This window comes from Puntigrus tetrazona, chromosome 17 (assembly GCF_018831695.1).
Source record: "Puntigrus tetrazona isolate hp1 chromosome 17, ASM1883169v1, whole genome shotgun sequence".
NCBI classification, from domain to species: Eukaryota; Metazoa; Chordata; class Actinopteri; order Cypriniformes; family Cyprinidae; genus Puntigrus; species Puntigrus tetrazona.
This window is the reverse complement of record NC_056715.1, coordinates 16,230,594-16,250,613: the sequence shown is the minus strand read 5'-3', so window position 1 is coordinate 16,250,613 and position 20,020 is coordinate 16,230,594. Positions and strand designations below refer to the sequence as shown.

Here is a 20,020-nt window from a genome sequence, read left to right as displayed (position 1 = left end):
TCCAACATCTCCAGGATTCTACCCGGTGTCAGTATAATTGTGGTGAACGTCTTATCGGGGAGAACAATTCACTGCAGCGATTCTCATTTACTTCTTCCAATTCTAGAGCTGACCTTTCGCTGTTCTAATTTTATTAAGAGGTTATTAATGCTTTCTCATCACACGCTCAGGCAGACCGCGGTGCATTTCAACTCACTAAAGAACACAGAGAGACTTTTCTGCTTGATGTCATTCCGTAGTTTGTCATTTATTATACAGTATTTACATATATTGCATATGAATCGGTTTAAAGTGCGACTAGTGAATTCATCTGGGTTTCACGAATTTCTTCCGATGGAATATGTGCCGGTCAGTAGTGCGTTCCTCACAAAAAAAAGGAAACTTGGATGCATTTAGAGAAGATCAGTTTGCCATAGAAAAGCATGCGATATCCAATCACGGATCCACTTTGTGCTGAAAGAATAACCCAGAAGGAGGAGATTCAGTCTGAAAGCACAAGGCGAGGATGAGTGGCGGGCATCTCGCTGATCCACCTAAAAGCCAACAGAGAGACACAATAAGAGCAAGCGCCGCAGAACAGAGACTCTCCGTACTTCACAATAGACTTTATGTAAATCTCCCTCCCCTACAGTGATTTGAGCACGAATGCAGTTTGAAATCAGCGTGTTATTTCATTTAAAACGATAACATTTGATCACGGAAATGCATCTTTGTCAAATAAAGAAGGAAAAGCGTTATAAATGAATAATAACTTGTGTGCGTGTAATTCGGTGGCTTAGGAATGGCAGCAGGCCACCAGGTGTCATAAATAGGCCATTCATAATTCACACGGAGGTTTATGCAATGTCAAGGGCAAACTAAAACCTTCCTGTCTCTGTGGTTTTCACTAGCGGTTGAAGTCTTTTCTGGTCGCTCGGTGGGAAAGGAAAAATGAGTTTTATTGCATTTTGGATAAAAAAAGGGTCGGCACGTGGATGAATGCGACTGTGTCATGTTTTTTTTTTCGTATAGGCATTGCAGCATAATTCCTCGATACTTGTATGCGAGTAGACCTGTAATTTAGTAAATATTTATTTTAATTTCACAGATTTTAATGTATCGTTTATTTTGTATATTTGGACTGTATGTTTAGTGTTGAGTTGAGTAGTGATTTTAATATTAAATTCATTATTATTTACAAAAACCTCCATATAACTATACGTAGAATCTGTAAATAATAATAAATATTGTTTATGTACTCAAAATAGCCCACCCGCCGCTTGATTCATTGGAATGAATGGCCTGCAAAAATTTGTATCGCATCAAGTAATTAAAATATGCCACAATTATCCAAGATGGTTCAAGTGAATAATAAATGATGTAATAAAGATAAATCATGTTAGTTGGGTGCCGACAATAATTAGAAACAAATTAACTGGTGTTAAAATGTCTTTTTAATTATTTAATTATTTAATTATTTAATAAAAAAATTGCTATAAGTAATATTACCAGATCTGAATGTTAAGCAAACACTAAGATTATCAATGTTTTAAAGAGTTTAAACTAAATTGAGAAAATGTGTTTTAATTTTCTTTTTCAGGTATATATATATATATATATATATATATATATATATATATATATATATATATATATAATACAAATAGAAAAAAGCTCATAGACTTACACTGAAGTGGTACCCAAGCCATAAATAATGACAAGAAAATCACAGAGACTTGAGCTGAGCAGTGAGCAACACACTTGTTAAAAACACTTAAAGCACCTTAGCGACTGCACTGCAATGCCCTAGCAACCGCTTACAAGACCCTAGTATTGTTTTCTTCCGGTTTCACCGTGCTTAATACATGCTATATATTTGCTTTGTAATAATTCGTAAAGGGTTACCGTAAACATCGGTGAGCAGAGGAACCAGAGAGAATCAATTTTCACAAAAGATAAAATGCCAGGATGTCAGACCAGTAAACACAATGGCTATCCAAAAATTTGACTAACACTTCTGACAACAGCAGCTGGCTGAATTAATTATTTGCTCGCAACTCGCAAATACGCAATCAGAGAAGCACTTTCTCCCATTTCCAGACACATTCATCTAAGTCCGTCTCCATATCCCGATAAATATTTTAGCTTTCCAGGGCATGGCCATACGAGGGAAAATAAGCATAGTTGTATATGAGCGTAATGGTTGTTTGGGATAGGTCAATAATAAATATGCAAAAGCCATTCCCTCCACGTGGAATCTCAGAAAGGGACTTTAACAGAGCGGGCCTTGAATGACGCTAATTAAACAGATTCGGCAGAGGGTTGGATTGCGCTGCAGCGTGGACGGCTAATTGTTGTTGTCAGGCAGAGTGCAGGTGTGTCACACGGCTCAGTCTGAACGCATCTGGTTTTGGCAGACAGCGAGATAGGCCTTTATTTTCGTGCTTAATGAGAGAGTACAGGTGCTGAACCGTGTTCGCTGGCCGATGGCATTGCAGTCGTACCAAAAGTTTAGCTGAACCTCGTTGTCTGAGGCACGCGGAGCTTGAATAGGGGGCTAATTGCAAAATGGTATCAGAAAATAGTATCATTTCAGCACATTCGAAATTACCGTCTCATTGTGAGGAGTTTGAGAGAAACTGTTCTTTTAATGACTTGAGGTTACTTTCTTATCATTTAATTTGATACATTTTAGAAACAATAAAACAACAATAATAATAATAATAATAATGATGATGATGATGATGATGATGATGATAACAATAATAATATTTATTATTTTTAAACGAAACAGCTGTTTTAAACAAAATTATTTGAATAAAATTCAAAATGATATAGTTTATTCTGTTTTTAAAATACAATTCAGTATATAATCTAAATGTAACTAATATTTTTGTGTTTGTCATTTGTAATTATTATGATTATGTAATACAAAAACAGCTGTTTTAAAAGAAATTAGTAGAATAAAATCTGATTTTAATTTAATTTAATATAGTTCAATGTGTACACTTGAAATATAAATAACATTTCATGTTTTTGTTTAGTTATTTTTACATTATAAATATTATTATTATTGTTATTATTATTATTATTATTATTATTATTATTATTATTATTATTAACAATAATAATAATAATTTATTTTTAATTAATTAATAATTTGTTATGTTGTTATTTTATTAAAATTTTATTTAATGCATAATTTAATTTAATTGGAATATAACTAAATGTAGTATTTAATGTTTTTGTGTTTTTAATTATTTTAAATTGTAAATATATATATATATATATATATATATATATATATATATATATATATATATATATATATATATAAGAATAAACAACAACAAGTAACAATAACAAAATTGCTATGTAATTATTTTGTTGCGTGCCAATTATTATAGATAATTATTAAATTAAATGACATTGAACTAACATTATTTTATTTTTGCACATTTGGAATATTAAATATAAGTTTTACATTTGTAGCCTGTGGGGGTTTTACATTTTTGCTTCAGTTCACAGGTTCATTTAAGGCGCTGGGCCATAACCTACACCTGCAAAACCGCCACGCTGTTGTTTTGGCTGAGGAAAAAAAGCCCTAATTATTCATGATGAAAATAGAACAGGAGTTGAAACAACAAACAAAGTCTCGGGGGTCTTGCATATTTAAAGGCAGCCATGCAAAGGACCTCCTCTCCACATTCGAAAGAGCGCACACGCATCCCGCGTCTGTCCAATAAACTCAAGAGTCATCAAACATTAATCTTAACAACACTCTGCAATATGAAATGAGTTTTCGTGACACGAAAAAGGGCCGCTTTACAAAACCTGAGGTGCAGATGTCAAAGCAGTGCATCTTTTGGCCGCGGCACTCACAAATCTCTTTTATAATCTCCAGACTGGAACTCTCCGTCATTATAGATTCACAGCGCAAAGCAACGCTCGTTTTCATGGTGCCGCCATGGTAACCAGACACACAATTTACTCCGAGGATCTCAACACTGTACTTCCCTCTAGGCTAACGCCAATACACATTTCTTCAGTGGAGCCGATAAATAAATAAACAATTAAAACGAGAGGAATGTATTGACCAACTGCCACGCACGTATTAGCTTCAAGCTCTGCAATAAAGGTCCAGTTTGAGTTGTGGATTTGTTTTCATCGAAAAACAGAATAAATCCACTTTAAATGATCACAGGAGGTTTAGCAATACACTGTGTACAAATTTAAATGCCGTTCATGTCTACCTGAAACGGCATCACGCTTCTGCCTTTAGTGTAGTCATAGTATTATTTTAACACTGCTGATCAAATGTCTGGGTTAGCCATGTTCCCATTTATTGGTTTGTTTATTAAAATTCAGCGAAGACTATTTAAATGCCAAACTAAACATAGATTTTTACTAAATATTTCCGTTCATCATGAACCCTGCACAATATATGTCCACGCTAGTTCAACTACTGCTACTAATAACAATACATTTTAATCATGAAATGCTTATTGATCAGTAATTGAGCATATTAGAATGATTTCTAAAGGATCGTGTTACACTGGAGTAATGACTGACGTAAACTCAGCTTTGCATTACAGGAATTTTCAAACATATTACTGTAGAAGATGTTTATGCCAGAAATATTACGTGAAATGTAATAGTATTACTATTTAACTGTAATTTTGATTCATTGAACCACTTTAAAAAAGAATGTGGAATATTTGTTGAAAAATATTGTATAGGCCGCAGATTTCGGATCGGTCATGTTTACACACACACACACACATACACACACACACTTCTGAAGTGTGAAAATCTATTCTTCTTGCACCTTTCTAAAATACAAATGTGAGAAAAAAGGCTTTCCGCCGGTTTTTACCTGGATGAGCAGCAAAACATCTTCAGCAAGTCCTGAATTCTTAATGAGTTTTACCTCAGCTGTGTTACGGATGACTGAAGAACTCCACAAACACCTTGCCCCATCATTGTGCAACACGCTTACAATCCTGCCACGCGAATACTTTCAAACACAACACTATGTACAAACAGACAGGCTGCATTAACAGCGATTGTGACATATCGATTTTTAAAGAAAATCTTTATTTACTTTTTTTTTACATTATACATTAAGGCAGTGGTTCTCAAACTTTTTACAGTGGCGTACCCCCTGGAGAGTTAAAAGCGCCCCTATTTAGACCGCGGTCACACCTTTGCTATTAAGCGACAATATTTCGTAAACTTAAATTGATTTAAAGGAGCATTCAGAAGTTTTTCTAGCCTTATTAATTGTATGTCATGTTTTTTTCATATTCTTCCGTTAAGTGTATTATTAATATAAGAAATAAAGCAATAAGGAGGATGATACTGTAGATTTAAAACGTAAATCCCCGGTAGGTGGCGATGAGTCACTATTTAAATGAGCGAGGGGTTGTGTCACGTCGTGCATTCATTCAGTAAGGAGGATGTAGTTACTATTAAGTGACACAAATCAGCATATTTAGCGGCAACCTACAATACGCACGCTGCTCGCGTGGATGCAGTCAGTAATTTGATGCCATTTGACCATAACACGCCACTCCAATTTTCCTGCTTTTATATAGAAGCAGCGTTTTGCTTGTAAGAAATAAATGATTGGTTTTAATGAAATTTTAAGTTGATGTAGAATTAAATGACTGCCAAAACTCTGTTACCCGTTTACAGAACCACCGTATTAAGGATTGCACATGTTGCTTCCAAATTGAACTATATATATCGTAACGTATTGTATGTTGTGATTAAAATATGACCTGGAAAATATCTACTGAATCTTCAATATAACGTATGGGTCTTAAGATATAAGATAATCCTATTTACATATATGAAGAGTTCAGATGCAGAAACTTCTAAAAGCCATCTTGGTCAATAATGAGACTACGATACCATTTCAAATGTGCTAAATCCTAGCCTCAGCCCATTCGTGAGTACCTGTACTTTAAATAGAAACCTATACATAGCAGCCAGAAAGAAACGCTTATTTTGAAGAAAAATACACATATGCAATGAATTCAATACTTAATGAGTTTTGATCAATGTTTATATCTGACCTTGATTAAATCTGTTCGCCGTATAAAGTGATGGTGTCTCTTCAGAAAACTTGATTTGAGCTGCTCGATTAAAATTGATTTGATAATCATGTCTTTATGACCTTTCTGAAGCCTGAAATTTTTAGCTGCACGGATGAGAATTATCTTTCTCTGTGTCAGAAAGACGAATGAAAGCCTTGTGGTTTATTTGGACGGACGTTCTTGTAAGTAAATGATTATAGACTTTTCGTTTTTGGTAGAATTAACCCCTTTAAAAACTTCATCCTGCACGCTTTAAAACCCTTTTTTTAATATTATTTCAAAGAATGCCTATTTTGCATTTCCATGTTCCTCAAATAACACATCGGTCCGACATTAAATGGCACACCTGCAGTCTTGCCGACTTGAAATGGCCTTCTGCAGCATTACGTCACCAAAGCAAGAACCCAGAGGAGGCTCAGGGCGACGGGGCACATTGTGTGGTTTTTATTATTTATGAAATCCAACCTCGTTTTGCATTGCCTTTAAGTCACGTGCCACCGGTGTAAACACTCTCTCTAAACAGTACAGCTCTAGTTACGGTGTTTGAGCAGATATAATCACATTCGAAATCCTGAATATGAGGCCAGAGATGAAGGGAAAAGAAAGAGGGCCTAAGCGCTTAAATACAAAAAAGAGCGTTTGAAGTTAGATTTTAACAGACAAGCCCTTCATAGTCCCGGTAATTGTGGAGCGTAATGAGAGAGAGGCTTTGATGGATGGATTAAGACCGGTCTTAAGTCTGCAGTCTCTTGAGTCCTTGTGTAAACTCTGATTTGAGTCAGTGGCACCACAGAGGCAGACTGCTCTTACTCACCCACCCGGACTCTGTCATTACTTTTTCTTTTATTCTCTTTTATTTCTCCTCAGACTCATCAATATTCCATAGGGTCAGGTATCATACACTCTGCAATTCCTCCGCGCTTTGACTGACATCTCGAGATTTGCACGAGCACACACACACACACACACACACGTGAAACAGAAACATCCCTGAAGGCTGAGATGGAAGCTCGGAGAAGCTCTTGGCACAGATGACAATGAACGAAATAACTAGTGGTTAGTCACGTTTCGCATTTGTTTCCTCCGAAAAGCTTTTTCATGTTGATAAGAGCGGTATTATGTAGTGCAGGGGTGTTCAAACCCACACCGTTCGTGCATTTATCCACCCAGGCTCATCGAAAAAAGCGACTGTTTTGACATCCTGCAAAGTGACTGCGTTGCTTCTTGCGCATTTCGCTGCATTTTCAAAGTGAAATGTGCAGTGAACGGCACTAAAAGCGTGTTTAGGTTTATCTTCTTTTTTTCCTCAAATGAACTTTTTATTATGTTTATTGTTGCGTGTATCATTTCAGGGTAGCAAGCGCGCTACCAGGTGTGCTACTAAGCAAGTTTACTTTGAAAGAAAGGTCGGTTAGGTATCAAGAACCGGTTCCAACTTTTCAAAGTAAGACACACATTTCAATTCCACTTATTAATTACTTCGTGCACATTTTAATGTTAACATTTGAGAACGAGAACTAAATTCAGCGCTTGTTCGCTTGTCTTAAAATGACAGCAGCACAGTAAACTTGCTGCCATATATATATATATATATATATATATATATATATTTAGGAAAGTTTAGGAAAAAGTTAAGCCGAAAGTTTAGCAAAAAGACAAAATAAATGTTTGATATCTTCATGTATTTTATTATTATAACAATGGGTTTAAATTGTGCATTGATAACAATTGTAATCAACAAGCAGAATTGGAATTGGAATCCGAATCAATAAAAAGTGTTTTAAGTTTTGCAAGTTTGCAATAATCTTATTTTGCCTTTATGTGTGCCGTATGCAAATTCACTCGACGCAAATGAAAAAGCCAAACTTCAAAGGGTGTAATTTGAGTATTCGCGAGACGGCCTGCAATTTTTGATTTGACACGTATCATTTCCCAGCAGGATAATGGATTAAGTATGGATTAAGAACCGTATGTCTTCCTCTGAATTGCACAGGTTTAATAGCGGGCTGCTCGGGACGCAGAGGAGACTGCACGACCCTGAGCGGGCACTGCCTCCGGGAACAGCCCATTAGTGGTGTAATTACAGCCTGGGTGTGATAACCATGCTACACTTCACTACCCACCACACACAGACTTTATTGCAGGTGTACATTACTTAATGCCTTCATTACCTAAGACAATCACTTAATTATATAGTCTGAGGAAGAACATCAAATGCACGTCAGAATCAATTTGAAGGCTGATAACGGAGGCGGTAGAGCTATTTATTGCCAACCTGACAAGTGCGTCAGTTAGATCAAAGCTTTTCAGGGAACCCCTTGAAAGAGCTATTACTCTGATTGCGCGTAGCAGGTTATCTTTTTGGATCAATGAGATAAAATGAATGCCGCCTAAACTCACACATTTTATTGGATTAGTTTTACTTTTGGCTGAAGCTGGTTGAATATGTTACTGTCTTGTACCATTTACATCATTGTCCTTATCAAATGTTTATAAGAAGGAGAAAGAACTCTTTTATGCTCACCAAGGCTGCATTTATCAAAGTTCAGTATAACGGTAATACGATAAACATTTTGAATAATGAAAATAATATGTTTTAAAGTGTCATTTATGTCTCTAAGTCTAGTCACATGATCCCTCGGAAATCATTCTAATATGCTGATTTGCTGCTCAAGAAGCATTTTATATTTCTTTAAATGGTTGTAAATTTCTATAATTTGGTTGGAAACAAGATACATTTTAAGACTCATTGATACATAAGTAAATAAAAAGCTCAGAAATCTGTACTAAATATACATATTTTATTTATTTCAGTTACTGTCAATTTAATGAATCCTTGTTTAATTAAAGTAGTATTTTTTTTAATTCTTTAATCTTTTAAAAAGGTTGTGTACACAGCCTTGTGTCACTGAAAACCTTATATAAACGTATTTTGAGTTTATACAATAATAGTGGATTCCATTTACTACATTTACATTTATACAATTTGCCGATATTTATATCCAAAGTTGCTTAGATTTGCATGAAACGAATACATTGCATCACTTCACAGATTTCCTAGAAATGACCTTGGTGTTGCTAGCACCGTGCTCTAATGTAACATAATGTGGTTCGGTCGAATCAGACATAGTAATGTGTTTTGGTAGAAGTTGCCCATCTGTCCATTTAATGGCAAATGGGAAGACCATTATATAAAGAGCATTTATCAAGAGCCATCACCACCGTCACATAGTCGTAATGCATGTTATTGTAAAACAGCACTCTATTTTTAGAATAACATGTTTAATTAACAAACGGCCATTTAATTCCACAGCCAGAGGTCCTCAAACAAGCACAAACTCCGATGACCTCCCGTAAAAGTCTACAAATTACCTTTTGCAGAAACCTTAAATAACATTTTTTGAAAACATGAGTCTACTTGAAACCAGACCTTAGTGGCTAGATTGAGTTTAGACGTGTAGCGCTCATGTGAAGAGCAGAAATGTATTAAGATCCCTCTCTCGCTGTAAATGCTGAAGAATACGCAAGAGATGGATCAATATCTAATTTGCCATCCTCCGTATTTCTCCACATGACAAATGTAAGTACTTACAGTACGTTATGCTATTATCACACAATATGTCAAGCTCATCTTCTCTAAATATATAAAAATCCAAATCAATGGAGATGCGGACACACTTCAAAGTTTTAGACCTATTGCACTGTATACGCGGTTCGTGAGTAGCATTCAATATTGATGAGATCTTTGCATTAAAACATTACTTACCTTGTAAGTTCAATTATTTTGCATGCTAGACATTTTGCGTTTAAAGTCTTAATCTTGAAGCAAAACCACTGGGAGGTACCACTAGTGGACCGAATCACAAGGCCTGGGACAATATTCCTGGATGTTTCCTCTCAGTCGCTATTAAGTATATTTTTGAAACACAATACTGTTCGTGTGAGTATCTTATTAACCAGCTATTGAAATAAGCATCATTTTTAAACCATGGCTCCACTTGATATTACCTCAAAATGAATATTTAATGCAATTATCCCTGACACTAAGCAAGCAATTAACATTAAAATTGGATAATTGTGACCTCATTTGACCAACACAGTTGCCATGCCAACAATCGCACTGTATATCTGAGGCGCTATTGTGAATTGTGAAAGAGAAAAATAGGAGAACACTGATCATGACATTTAATTGAAAAACAAATAAGCCAATAACGAATATAATTATTATTAATATCATGTAAGTGGATTACATCTGCTTAAAGGAAAATATATGGATGCACCGCGTGTGCTTTTAAATACGTGAGAACTGTGTCTTGGAATCGCTCTTCCTCATCTATTTAAATATGTTAGGAAGTTTTTGCTTGCCAGCGTCGAGTTGGCTTGCTCACTGGGGGTTTAAGTCGCTATTCTTTGTAAAGCTGCTTTTTGAACAATAAGTATTGTGAAAAGCTCTATACAAATAAATTGAATAGAGGTGTTCAGTTTGTAGCCCTAATACCCAGAAGAGAATTAGCATTTTTGAGCCGTGGGTTCTCTCAGGAATTTCTAATGGGCTTTTAGAGCAGCAGTCTGTGGATATTAACATTACCCGAAGAGTCCTGTTTTGTTCTGCAACGTAAATTGCAAATAGTCACACCTCAGATAATATTCTGAAACTGTTGCGCGGTGTATAATGATTTCATGCTAGATACGGCGACGGCCACGACTCGTTTACCGCAAGAACGGTTAGCAACTTGGATGCAGAAGGACTGCGCGGTTAGGTTTATTTCTTTCTTTTTTCTTATTTTCCGCCAGCACTAATGTGCGCTTCATTAAAGCATTTAAAGCTCACAGATTATAAATTTACGCTAAAGTATGACTGTGTGCCATTTATGCTGTAGAACAAAACATAAAAGTCTCTTAAAATGTCTCATCAAATGATTATAAAAAAAAGTATGGTCCCACTTTATGTAAACTAAGCATTTGTTACGATGCACTTATTGTGTACATCCACGAACACAATAAATACACTTAAGTTAGTTTTAATGTAAGCGCATAGTAGTTAAGGTCACCTGATATAGAGTGTAACCAAAAAATGTTGATCGCTTAATCGATCAATCAATCAGCATAACTTATAATAGTGAAATGACCGAATAACTGTATTTGAAAATCCATAACATGAATAAATTACGAAATAAACTAAGAAAGAAGGTTCTGCATGTATTAATGTCATAATATTACACAAAATAATAATACAGCGTACGTGCTGTAGACTCCATACAAAGGAAAGATTGGCTTACTGCAAGAGAATGAGCTCAATGAATATGAAGACTGCCATGATGATGAAGGGCATCCCGGGGAAGGTAGGCAGGGTCAGGGGGTACAGCCCATTAAAGATCATAGCAGCAATAAGGATGCAGGTCGCTTCCGCTGAGGCTGAGAAGGAGAACATGGCACCTGCGAACATCGACATTCAATGTGAATAAAGACGTGAAACGGACATCCTGAGAAATCCAGCCCAATCAGGCTTAGTTGGCTACGTTTCGGTGAACTGTGTTTTTATTTACTTGTTTATTTTTTGTAACAGTAAAATATTACAATTAGCTTGCTGGCTCAACATACAAAGGAGGAGGAAAATAGATGTTTTTATAACATGAATGGGAAATCACAGCACAAAAAAACTGTAAATATTATTAGGGGTAAAAAATGTATATATTTTTTTATTTTGTTCAGCAAAGAAAAGAAAAGTGTTTTCATACTGTTCTTTTTTTATTTGTGAATTAAGTTGATGGAACAAAGAAAGTATTTTAACTTCTGTTAAATTGTGACCATATTTAAAATTGTCAGCCAGATTAATAATAAGCTGCATTTTGGCCATATCAGAAAGGAGCTTTTTCTCCACAGTTATTAACATCATAAATCTACTGCTGTTTTTTAAATAATAATAATAATAATAACAATAATGTACATTTCTAACTCCTTGTGTTTTTACAGCGACGTTAAATTAAAGAAACACTTCTCTCTTCTGACCAAAATAATCCATATTGTTCCCCCTTTGATTTCTCTTCTGCTATATTTGTTAGTTTTCTTTCATCACCACAGAAGTTACCTATCTTTGTCGATTACTGTTTCTGAGAACCTGAGAAATATGAAAAATTCTGTGAATGAATTACGCTGTTGACCGTCCCTTAAACCACCAAACCTGTGCCTAATCCTAAAAAGGAAAAGTGTTTTAAAACGCTACATGAACGTAATTATGTTTTATATAAATGCGTAGCAGCTAAAGCCACTTAACATGAAGTGGGACCAATAAATGAATGCGTAGTGCAACCCAACACTTACCCCTAAACGGAAAACACGTGTTTCTAATAAAGACCGTAACGTTGTGCATAAAGCCGGAGCCGTATCATTAATATGCCGTCGACGCGCGTGAAATTCATAACCTATGATTTTATCTGAACGAAAGAATAATAGCCGTGGAAACTGAGGTCCGTGCAGTAGATCGTTGGCATGAATAATGGTTTGATCCACTTTGATAAAATATCTCCCTGAGCTACGCTGAACTTCGTGACTGCTCTGACTAACTGGAGCAGAATGAGTCTCGGAGCATCAGGGCAGCCCGTAAGTGCCTGGAACATGCAATACTTATTGATCTTCCCCGGAGCTGGAAGTCGCGTGAGTGGCCCGGAATGACTGGAGACCGCAATAGAGTCGGTGACACATCCAATCTGAGACACAAGCCGAGGAAAACGGCTGTCAAAGTGGAAAGAGGCAGCTCGCCGCGGAGAAAACTGCGCATTTATGGATGGCAATGGCCTGTCATCACCGTGTCCTTTCACGGCTGTATCACTCTTGCATCAACAGGAAAATAAATAAAAGTAATGGGAAGAAAGATGTTTGTGTCCGCAAACTAAATGGATATTTCTTTTCGGTTTGGCTTACAGCTGCGCGCCGCGTGAGCGGAGGGAACAAGCCGGGGTGGGTGTATGAATATGAAAGTGTACTCAAGCTGTTGTTTGTTGTTGCTCTGTTCCTCCTGCATTGTTTTCCACTTAGCCGAGTTTGATAATTCTATGATTTTTTTTTATTTATTTTTTTTTTTTTGAGAAAGCCGGTGTTCAGTTCCCCAGTTAATTATGCATACCGCAACGCCTCTAATTAAGGATTTGTGAAAGGACAATGGAGATTAAATCTTGGGCTTTTAGCTACGTTATCAGGCAGAAACAAATGTCAAAGAAAGTAAAGACTTAAAAGAAAGGCATGACTCAAATCTATTTGTCATATGAAGGTCAAAACACTTTGCAGTTTCCTCAGGATATTTCAGCTCATTTGCGGGCTTGTAGATCAAACGGGGAGAAGAAAGGAACGCTGTGGTGAACGCATTAGTCAATGCAATACACTCTAATTAAAACACACACAGGGATGGTTTCACGTTATAATAGCACGGTACTGAATAATTACTATTGTATATCCGCGGTATTCCTTCTAAGATTCAGAACAGCTGAATTGATTTGTGTAATTTTTTTTAGAACACATATAGTTTCAAAGCAACTTTGCAAGTAATTGATGTTGTACAAAAACACGGTATAAACATGGTATTGATAGAGAAACCTGTATTTCTGCAAAAACATGGTTTAACATGACACCATATAACAAAAAATAGAAAAAAAACTTATGATAGCTTTTATTATATATATATATATATATATGTATGTGTGTATATATATATATATATTACTATATTCATTAACTATTGTGTACGTTATCATATTAACTATTAGCACGTTATCATATTAAAAACATGTTTGTTTGTTTATTTTGTTTATTTATAATTATAATTTTTATTGCAACTTTTTTATTTACAACTTTTACTTTTATAAATAGCACAATTAAATCTGTTGTTGTTTTTATTTTACTATAAATACCATAAGTATTTTTACCCAAAAGGACTAAAAACATGATTTTACCATTCATTTTTTACTTTTATATCTGTCAAAAAAAATCATGCTTTTACTTTCACATAACGTCCAAACATTTTATTAACACGGTGATATCTGAAAGCCTCAATATTCTACACACAGTATTCTACAAAACACGCAAACAAACGCATCTCTCATATGAAAATTAACCATGGCGTTGCTATTGTAAAATTCCATTAACCAAGTTTATTGGCAAGTTTATTATTATTTTTTATGTTTAATTGTAAATATCCTAGCTGAATAGTATAGTAGAGTATATTACAGTAAATATGTGGTTACTGTAGTCTTACTACAAACAACGTTGGTTGATTTCCAAAAGCACTACAAAACACGATTTTACCATACAAAACCATGGACATTCATAATCGTAGTGCTTTATTTTTGGAGTGTCTCTCTGAATTGCAAATTCAATGAATTGTAAAAATTCTATCACAATACCTTGTTCGTCAGCTCCTACGATGGCAGAACACAAAGAACGAATCACTGCTTGGCTGATACCAGATGGGGCGCCGATTACAGCAACTACAAAACCACAGGACAAACCACACAAACCAGTTCATAAAAGTGCTAAGATTAACAGTAAACGACTCTCGTAGCCCTTCATAGGCTTACTCTACATTAAGAAACGTTACTTAAAATTAAACACAAAGCCGCAATTAACTAGTGAGACCAGAGTCACGCTAACCAGCTCTGAAGTGTAAGTGAATCTAAATGGAATATTCAATAATTCACGAGCTTAATCTATATGTATGAAATTCCGTGAGGTAATTGTGATTACAGAGCATGGGCTTCTTCTAATGGCTCGGAATGTAAAGTCACTCGCTCGTCGCGGCAGCCTGATCATGCGTGATCAAGAAAAGCAGATCCTCGAGAGAACAAAAGATTTTCTGTATTTGCGTTGATGCGTATGCGGTAGGGGTGTATCTGTGTGTGTGTGTGTGTGTGTGTCGGTTCTGCACACACCACACATGCGCTGTACTTTCAGAATAGAGGTTATGACTCCCGTGTGCCGCCGCTGTGCCCCTCATTATCGCAGCCAACAGAAAAGACCAGCATGCAAATTCCACCCTCCCCGGCACTGATTATTCATCAGAGCCGCCACTCATCTCCCTTTAAAAGGCTTTCGTCTGCCACATCGATTAGAATAACAATTTCCACAACCATTTATTTAATTAACAGTATTAACGCAGATCCGGCTGTCGCTCCGTGAGAGTGGCCGTCTATGAAGGCCGGCACAATGTTATCATTACTTACCACTCTGAGAACTCCTCTTTAGAGGCGGGGCCCCCCTGGAACAAGGCAAGGAGTTCAGACAGCAGCGAGGAATGAATGCGAACCATATAAAGTCCGGTCAGGTAGACTGTTTTTCCGAAACGTTTAGCCATTTGACTGTCTTGTTAAAAACGGGCGGCTCAAGTGAAGCCCGCCGGTCTCGAGTGGGAAACATTTGCTTTGTGCATGTCACATGCTGACAAAAGAAATCTACATTGTTTCAGGGAAGAAAGATATGCTTTGATATGCCCGCTGACAGGTTCGAAATAGGGTCAGTTGTGCTGTTTCTAACCATCTTGAAGTGTAAAACCTTGAAATGTTACCATACGACAACATGACACATATCACTACCACACGACACACGACAAATCTAAAACTTAAAATAAAATCTAAATAATTAATAAAATTGCATAATATATTTAATTATATATTAATTTAACATATTTATTAGAACGTCTACCACATAATATATATATATATATATATATATATATATATATATATATATATATATATATATATATATATTTATTTAATTTTTTTACTCATGTTTTCATATATTTATTTTTATTTTATATAAAAATTAAAACAAATTATTAATTTTATTTATTATATATAAATATATATATATATATATATATATATATATATATATATATATATATATATATATATATCAATCAATAAAGTATCCATTTCTTTTTAATACTTTTGAATGGTAGTGTAATATATGCAGTACCTTTTAATAATAAGTATATTGTAGTATTATGTCACTTTTATAAACCAAAAAAACTACGTCATGCCATCAAGAAAAGATCAAAATGAATTTGAATTCAGAAATCAACTACAGCTTATTATAGAATATGTGCATTCAAGTAGCTGTATGGATGAATTGCATATTTAATGCATTTTTGAATAAATTAACAGGTCTGGACAAATAAATCACATGATTGACCCTACCGCATCATTAACTTGACATAATGGTTTTCTCAATCATTCTTCATGTGCAATAACTTTGCAAGGAGCTTCATTATGTCAATATATCATATATACAAACCATTTGAGTCATTTGAGTGATGGGAGCTTACCGAGGAAGACCATCCATGTGTTGCTTGAGAGGGCGAGGAGGACGTATGAGACGATTCTGAACAAAGCACTGAGTTTTGCTAATGTCATCTCCTTCATACACCTCATCAGCACAGGAAATAGACCCAGCAGACCAAAGCCCTGCCAGAAAGCAGCACAGCAGGTTAGAGCTAAAAAAACAAAACATGCCAAGATAAAAATAAACTGCCATCGTTTGGTTGAAGTTCAGTCCATTAAAACGTTTGTATTTAAGTTACTTAAAAAAGAGTAAAGAGTTTAATGGAAGCGAAACAGGGATCCATTTTCTATCCATTCATTTCACTTTAAGATTTATGCATAATTTAAAAATTGCTAAAATAAGGCTAAAATGTAGAGAGAATCTAAAACCAAAATGTAAGTCATCCGTCCCTTTGGCTGCCATCTTGCCAGTTTGTTTGGCTCAGCAACATTTCTTTTAGTCTGGTCAAGATAATGTACATTCAAGAGTAGACAAGATGATTCAGAAATGAAAAAGACCGCTGGCTCTTTAAAACGAGTTATGTTGCTAAAAAGAACATCATTTTGTATTTTGGCATGATGCAATGTTCATGCGGTTTAACTTTAAGACATTATTTTCCACTGTACATTATGGTGACTCCTCTGAATGGGTGGATTTGTACGAAACTCTGGTGTGCTCTGATTGGCCATCTGTCGAGTGCGTTGTGATTGGCCGAATACCGCAAGCGTCTGACAGAAACGTTACGTTCTTACCATAACGTGATGCTGAGTCCTGGCGTTATGACACAAAAACAATAACATGGCATTTGTTACATCCAGTGAGAACGTAAGTACTGAATATCATGACTTAATACTTAATTACTGTCTTTTTACACGTCGCTTTGCATCACGTTTTGTAAACATAACACCATTGGAGAAACGACAAACAGGAAGTAGTACCCTTCATTGCCCAAAACTCACTCTTGAATAGTAAATAGCAGGACCTTCTAATGAGAAAACGTAACTTATCATTGATTTCTAGATTTATTTTAGAAGCACAAACAAAGTAGTTCCACAACGACACACAGCACCTCCAGAACAAGGCACCGACTGCAACACTACTGAAAACTGAATTGGTCTATAGAAATGACTTTGGCAGTGAATTTTAATGTGGCTGCACCTTTGACTTTCCAAATATCACTCTTATTCAAAATGCGACAGACTCTTTAAAGGTGGGACTTACATTCATCCATCAGTTGGCTAATTTAGCTGCAAGGTGGGGAGTAGAGTCCCTACCTAAACACAGAACAATTTTTACACGTTTATGGCAATTCATTTACAGGACAAGGGCATTTTGAGGGTGTAAAAATGCAAACTTATAAAAGTTTCGCAGTGCAAATGATGGAGTTATCCTCTCTTTACAAAACTGACATTGCCATCTACTGGCATGGCATAAATAAAACATAATTTTAGTTGCTTTTTCAATTTATAATATAGTGGTGTGGGGAATAGTGGAAAACCATTGCTATCCATTCTTAATATTTGCTATATAGTTGCCCAACAAAGATAAATGATGTGTCTATGCTCCCTCCTAAAGTGTAAATTTATCGGGGTTTTTACAGCCATTTTATCGTCCATAAATCTGATAATTCGCTGAGTACTAAGATCTATGTATAATTCAAAATGCTTAAAATGATGCTGATGTTGAATAATGTAATATAACAGCTGTGTAATCTCGGAAATACATAAGCACCGCACTAGAATGCATAAGCACTACACAGTCCTGCGGTTCAGCTCGTATGAAAACAAAGCCCATAAATATTTAGATTCTCTCAGACGCGTCTGAACCTAACCAGTGAATTAATTAACCTTCAGGGTTTGCGTCTGATGAAACAGTGTCAAAAACAGTCGGGCTGCCTCGCTCAGAACGTCTGAGAGAGCTCGAAAGCGAACTCACCTGCATCCGCATTTGCGCGCGAACACGCGTGAGAGGTGCACGTCGTGACTCATTTGCCCTGACTGCTCATGCAAACAGTTCTGATTTAATTACCTCCCCCCTCCTCCTCCAACTGCCCGGTGTCAACAGACTTTGCCACAGCCTCTGATTCACAGCAGAAAACATAATGGGAATGCATAAACATTCCACGGAAAAGGTCAACGCTCCGTGTTTTTACTTTCATCAACTCATTAGAGCCTGGAGTGTTTAATAATTCCTCACCAACTCCACGCCACCCTAATTACAAGTCAATTCCAGCCCCGCAGCCATTTATAAAAAAACTAGGAGCGTGGAGCCGAGCGCTCACCGCAGCCAGACCTGCCAAGATTTTGATGCTTCAGATCTTAAGAAGCACGAGATCGGCTCCCCTCCGCGATGCCTTTGTATTCAAAAACGTTTCTTTTGTCTGTCCTTTTCTCGTTTTTTTCCCCCCAAATGACTCTTTCAATTGCGGTTAATTAAAACTTTTTTCGGTTGGTGTATTGGGTGGCGGCCCGCTAGCTGACATCCCCTACAGACAGAGTGTATAATGGCTTCTATCAGGATCGATGCCTTCAGCTTCCACACAAAAGGCAGTCGAGCGATTGGAGCCCCAGTGGTGTATCCTGATATAAATGGAGAGCCATCACCTCTCCAATCAGGAAGGGTGCTCCTTAACTGGCAGGCTTTGTTTAAGTGTCGCTCTAAGACACTGCATCGACCTGCTCGGAGGAAGGGTTCTTCGTGACAGACGGCGGGAAACAAAGCAGACTTCAACCTGTTTCCCATCGCTAGCGCTCTACAGACGGCCTCGCACTGCAGAGCTTCTCTGCTAATGCCACGGTGAACGAACAAGACAATGATTTTTGAAAGGGTAATCAATAGTAAAAGTCATAATGCTCAGAGTTTTAAACATGGATTTTCTTTGGGCGCGCCACACTGTATTGTTCAGCATACGGTATACTTTTGCCAACCTGGTCGCAGAAAAGTATGCACTGTGCAACACCATTTGTACGTGCTTTACTGCACGTTTTGCTTCGGTTTCAAATAGGAACGTACACTGAGAGGCGCTAAAACGCAGGTTCAATAGCACATTCTAATAACGTTGATACAGGTATGCATGGCGGGGGTTCAGATTTGAAATATCAATTCTGACTGTTGCTAAACGGTAATGCTCTATCATGTTGGAAATATGCCCTACACCAAATCCAACCCTAAACCTACCTGATAGTGTTAACAAATGCAAAACTGATGTAAAGACACATTTGTTGATGCAACCGTGCCATTTAACTTCCTATTTTTAAACCGTAGTCACGTGGGATTCGATTAGGAGCTCCTCGCCTCTTAAGTACATCATACTGTGTGCGCTCCCGAACAAACGGTTTATGAAATATGTGAGATGCTAAAGTTCAAAAGCATCAGTTTTCAAATATCCCAGCATAATAAGTCATAACAAGATATACCTCAAGTAACTGTGCGAAAGTACGCTTTATTAATCAAAACTGTGCCTCTAGTGTTAATTTTTTTCACCGCAGTGATATGTACTTATTGGTACGTATTTCATGTCTCGCTAAAAAGTGCTCCCAGGTACGTTTAAGCCATGAGACCAGGTTGACTTTATTATATGTTGACTTTTAGAACACTTTGACACCATTGTTCAAAAGTTTGGAGTT

The 20,020-nt window shown here is 36.4% G+C and overlaps 1 protein-coding gene across 3 annotated transcripts in view; it reads right to left on the bottom strand.

Annotated features, from left to right (window-relative positions):
* Positions 1 to 226: 226 nt before the first annotated feature.
* zgc:174356 (uncharacterized protein LOC100137120 homolog) overlaps positions 227 to 20,020 on the bottom strand; it is a 25,871-nt gene continuing 6,077 nt past the window's right edge. The window contains exons 4-7 of one of the 3 annotated variants that reach the window (XM_043262180.1): positions 16,399 to 16,537; positions 14,477 to 14,560; positions 11,360 to 11,516; positions 227 to 533 (exon numbers count right to left, since the gene is read on the bottom strand). In XM_043262180.1, coding sequence (XP_043118115.1) covers positions 482 to 533; positions 11,360 to 11,516; positions 14,477 to 14,560; positions 16,399 to 16,537 — 432 coding nt within the window. In that variant the 3' untranslated portion in view covers positions 227 to 481. The other 2 variants (XR_006252961.1, XM_043262181.1) reach the window with 2 other exon arrangements.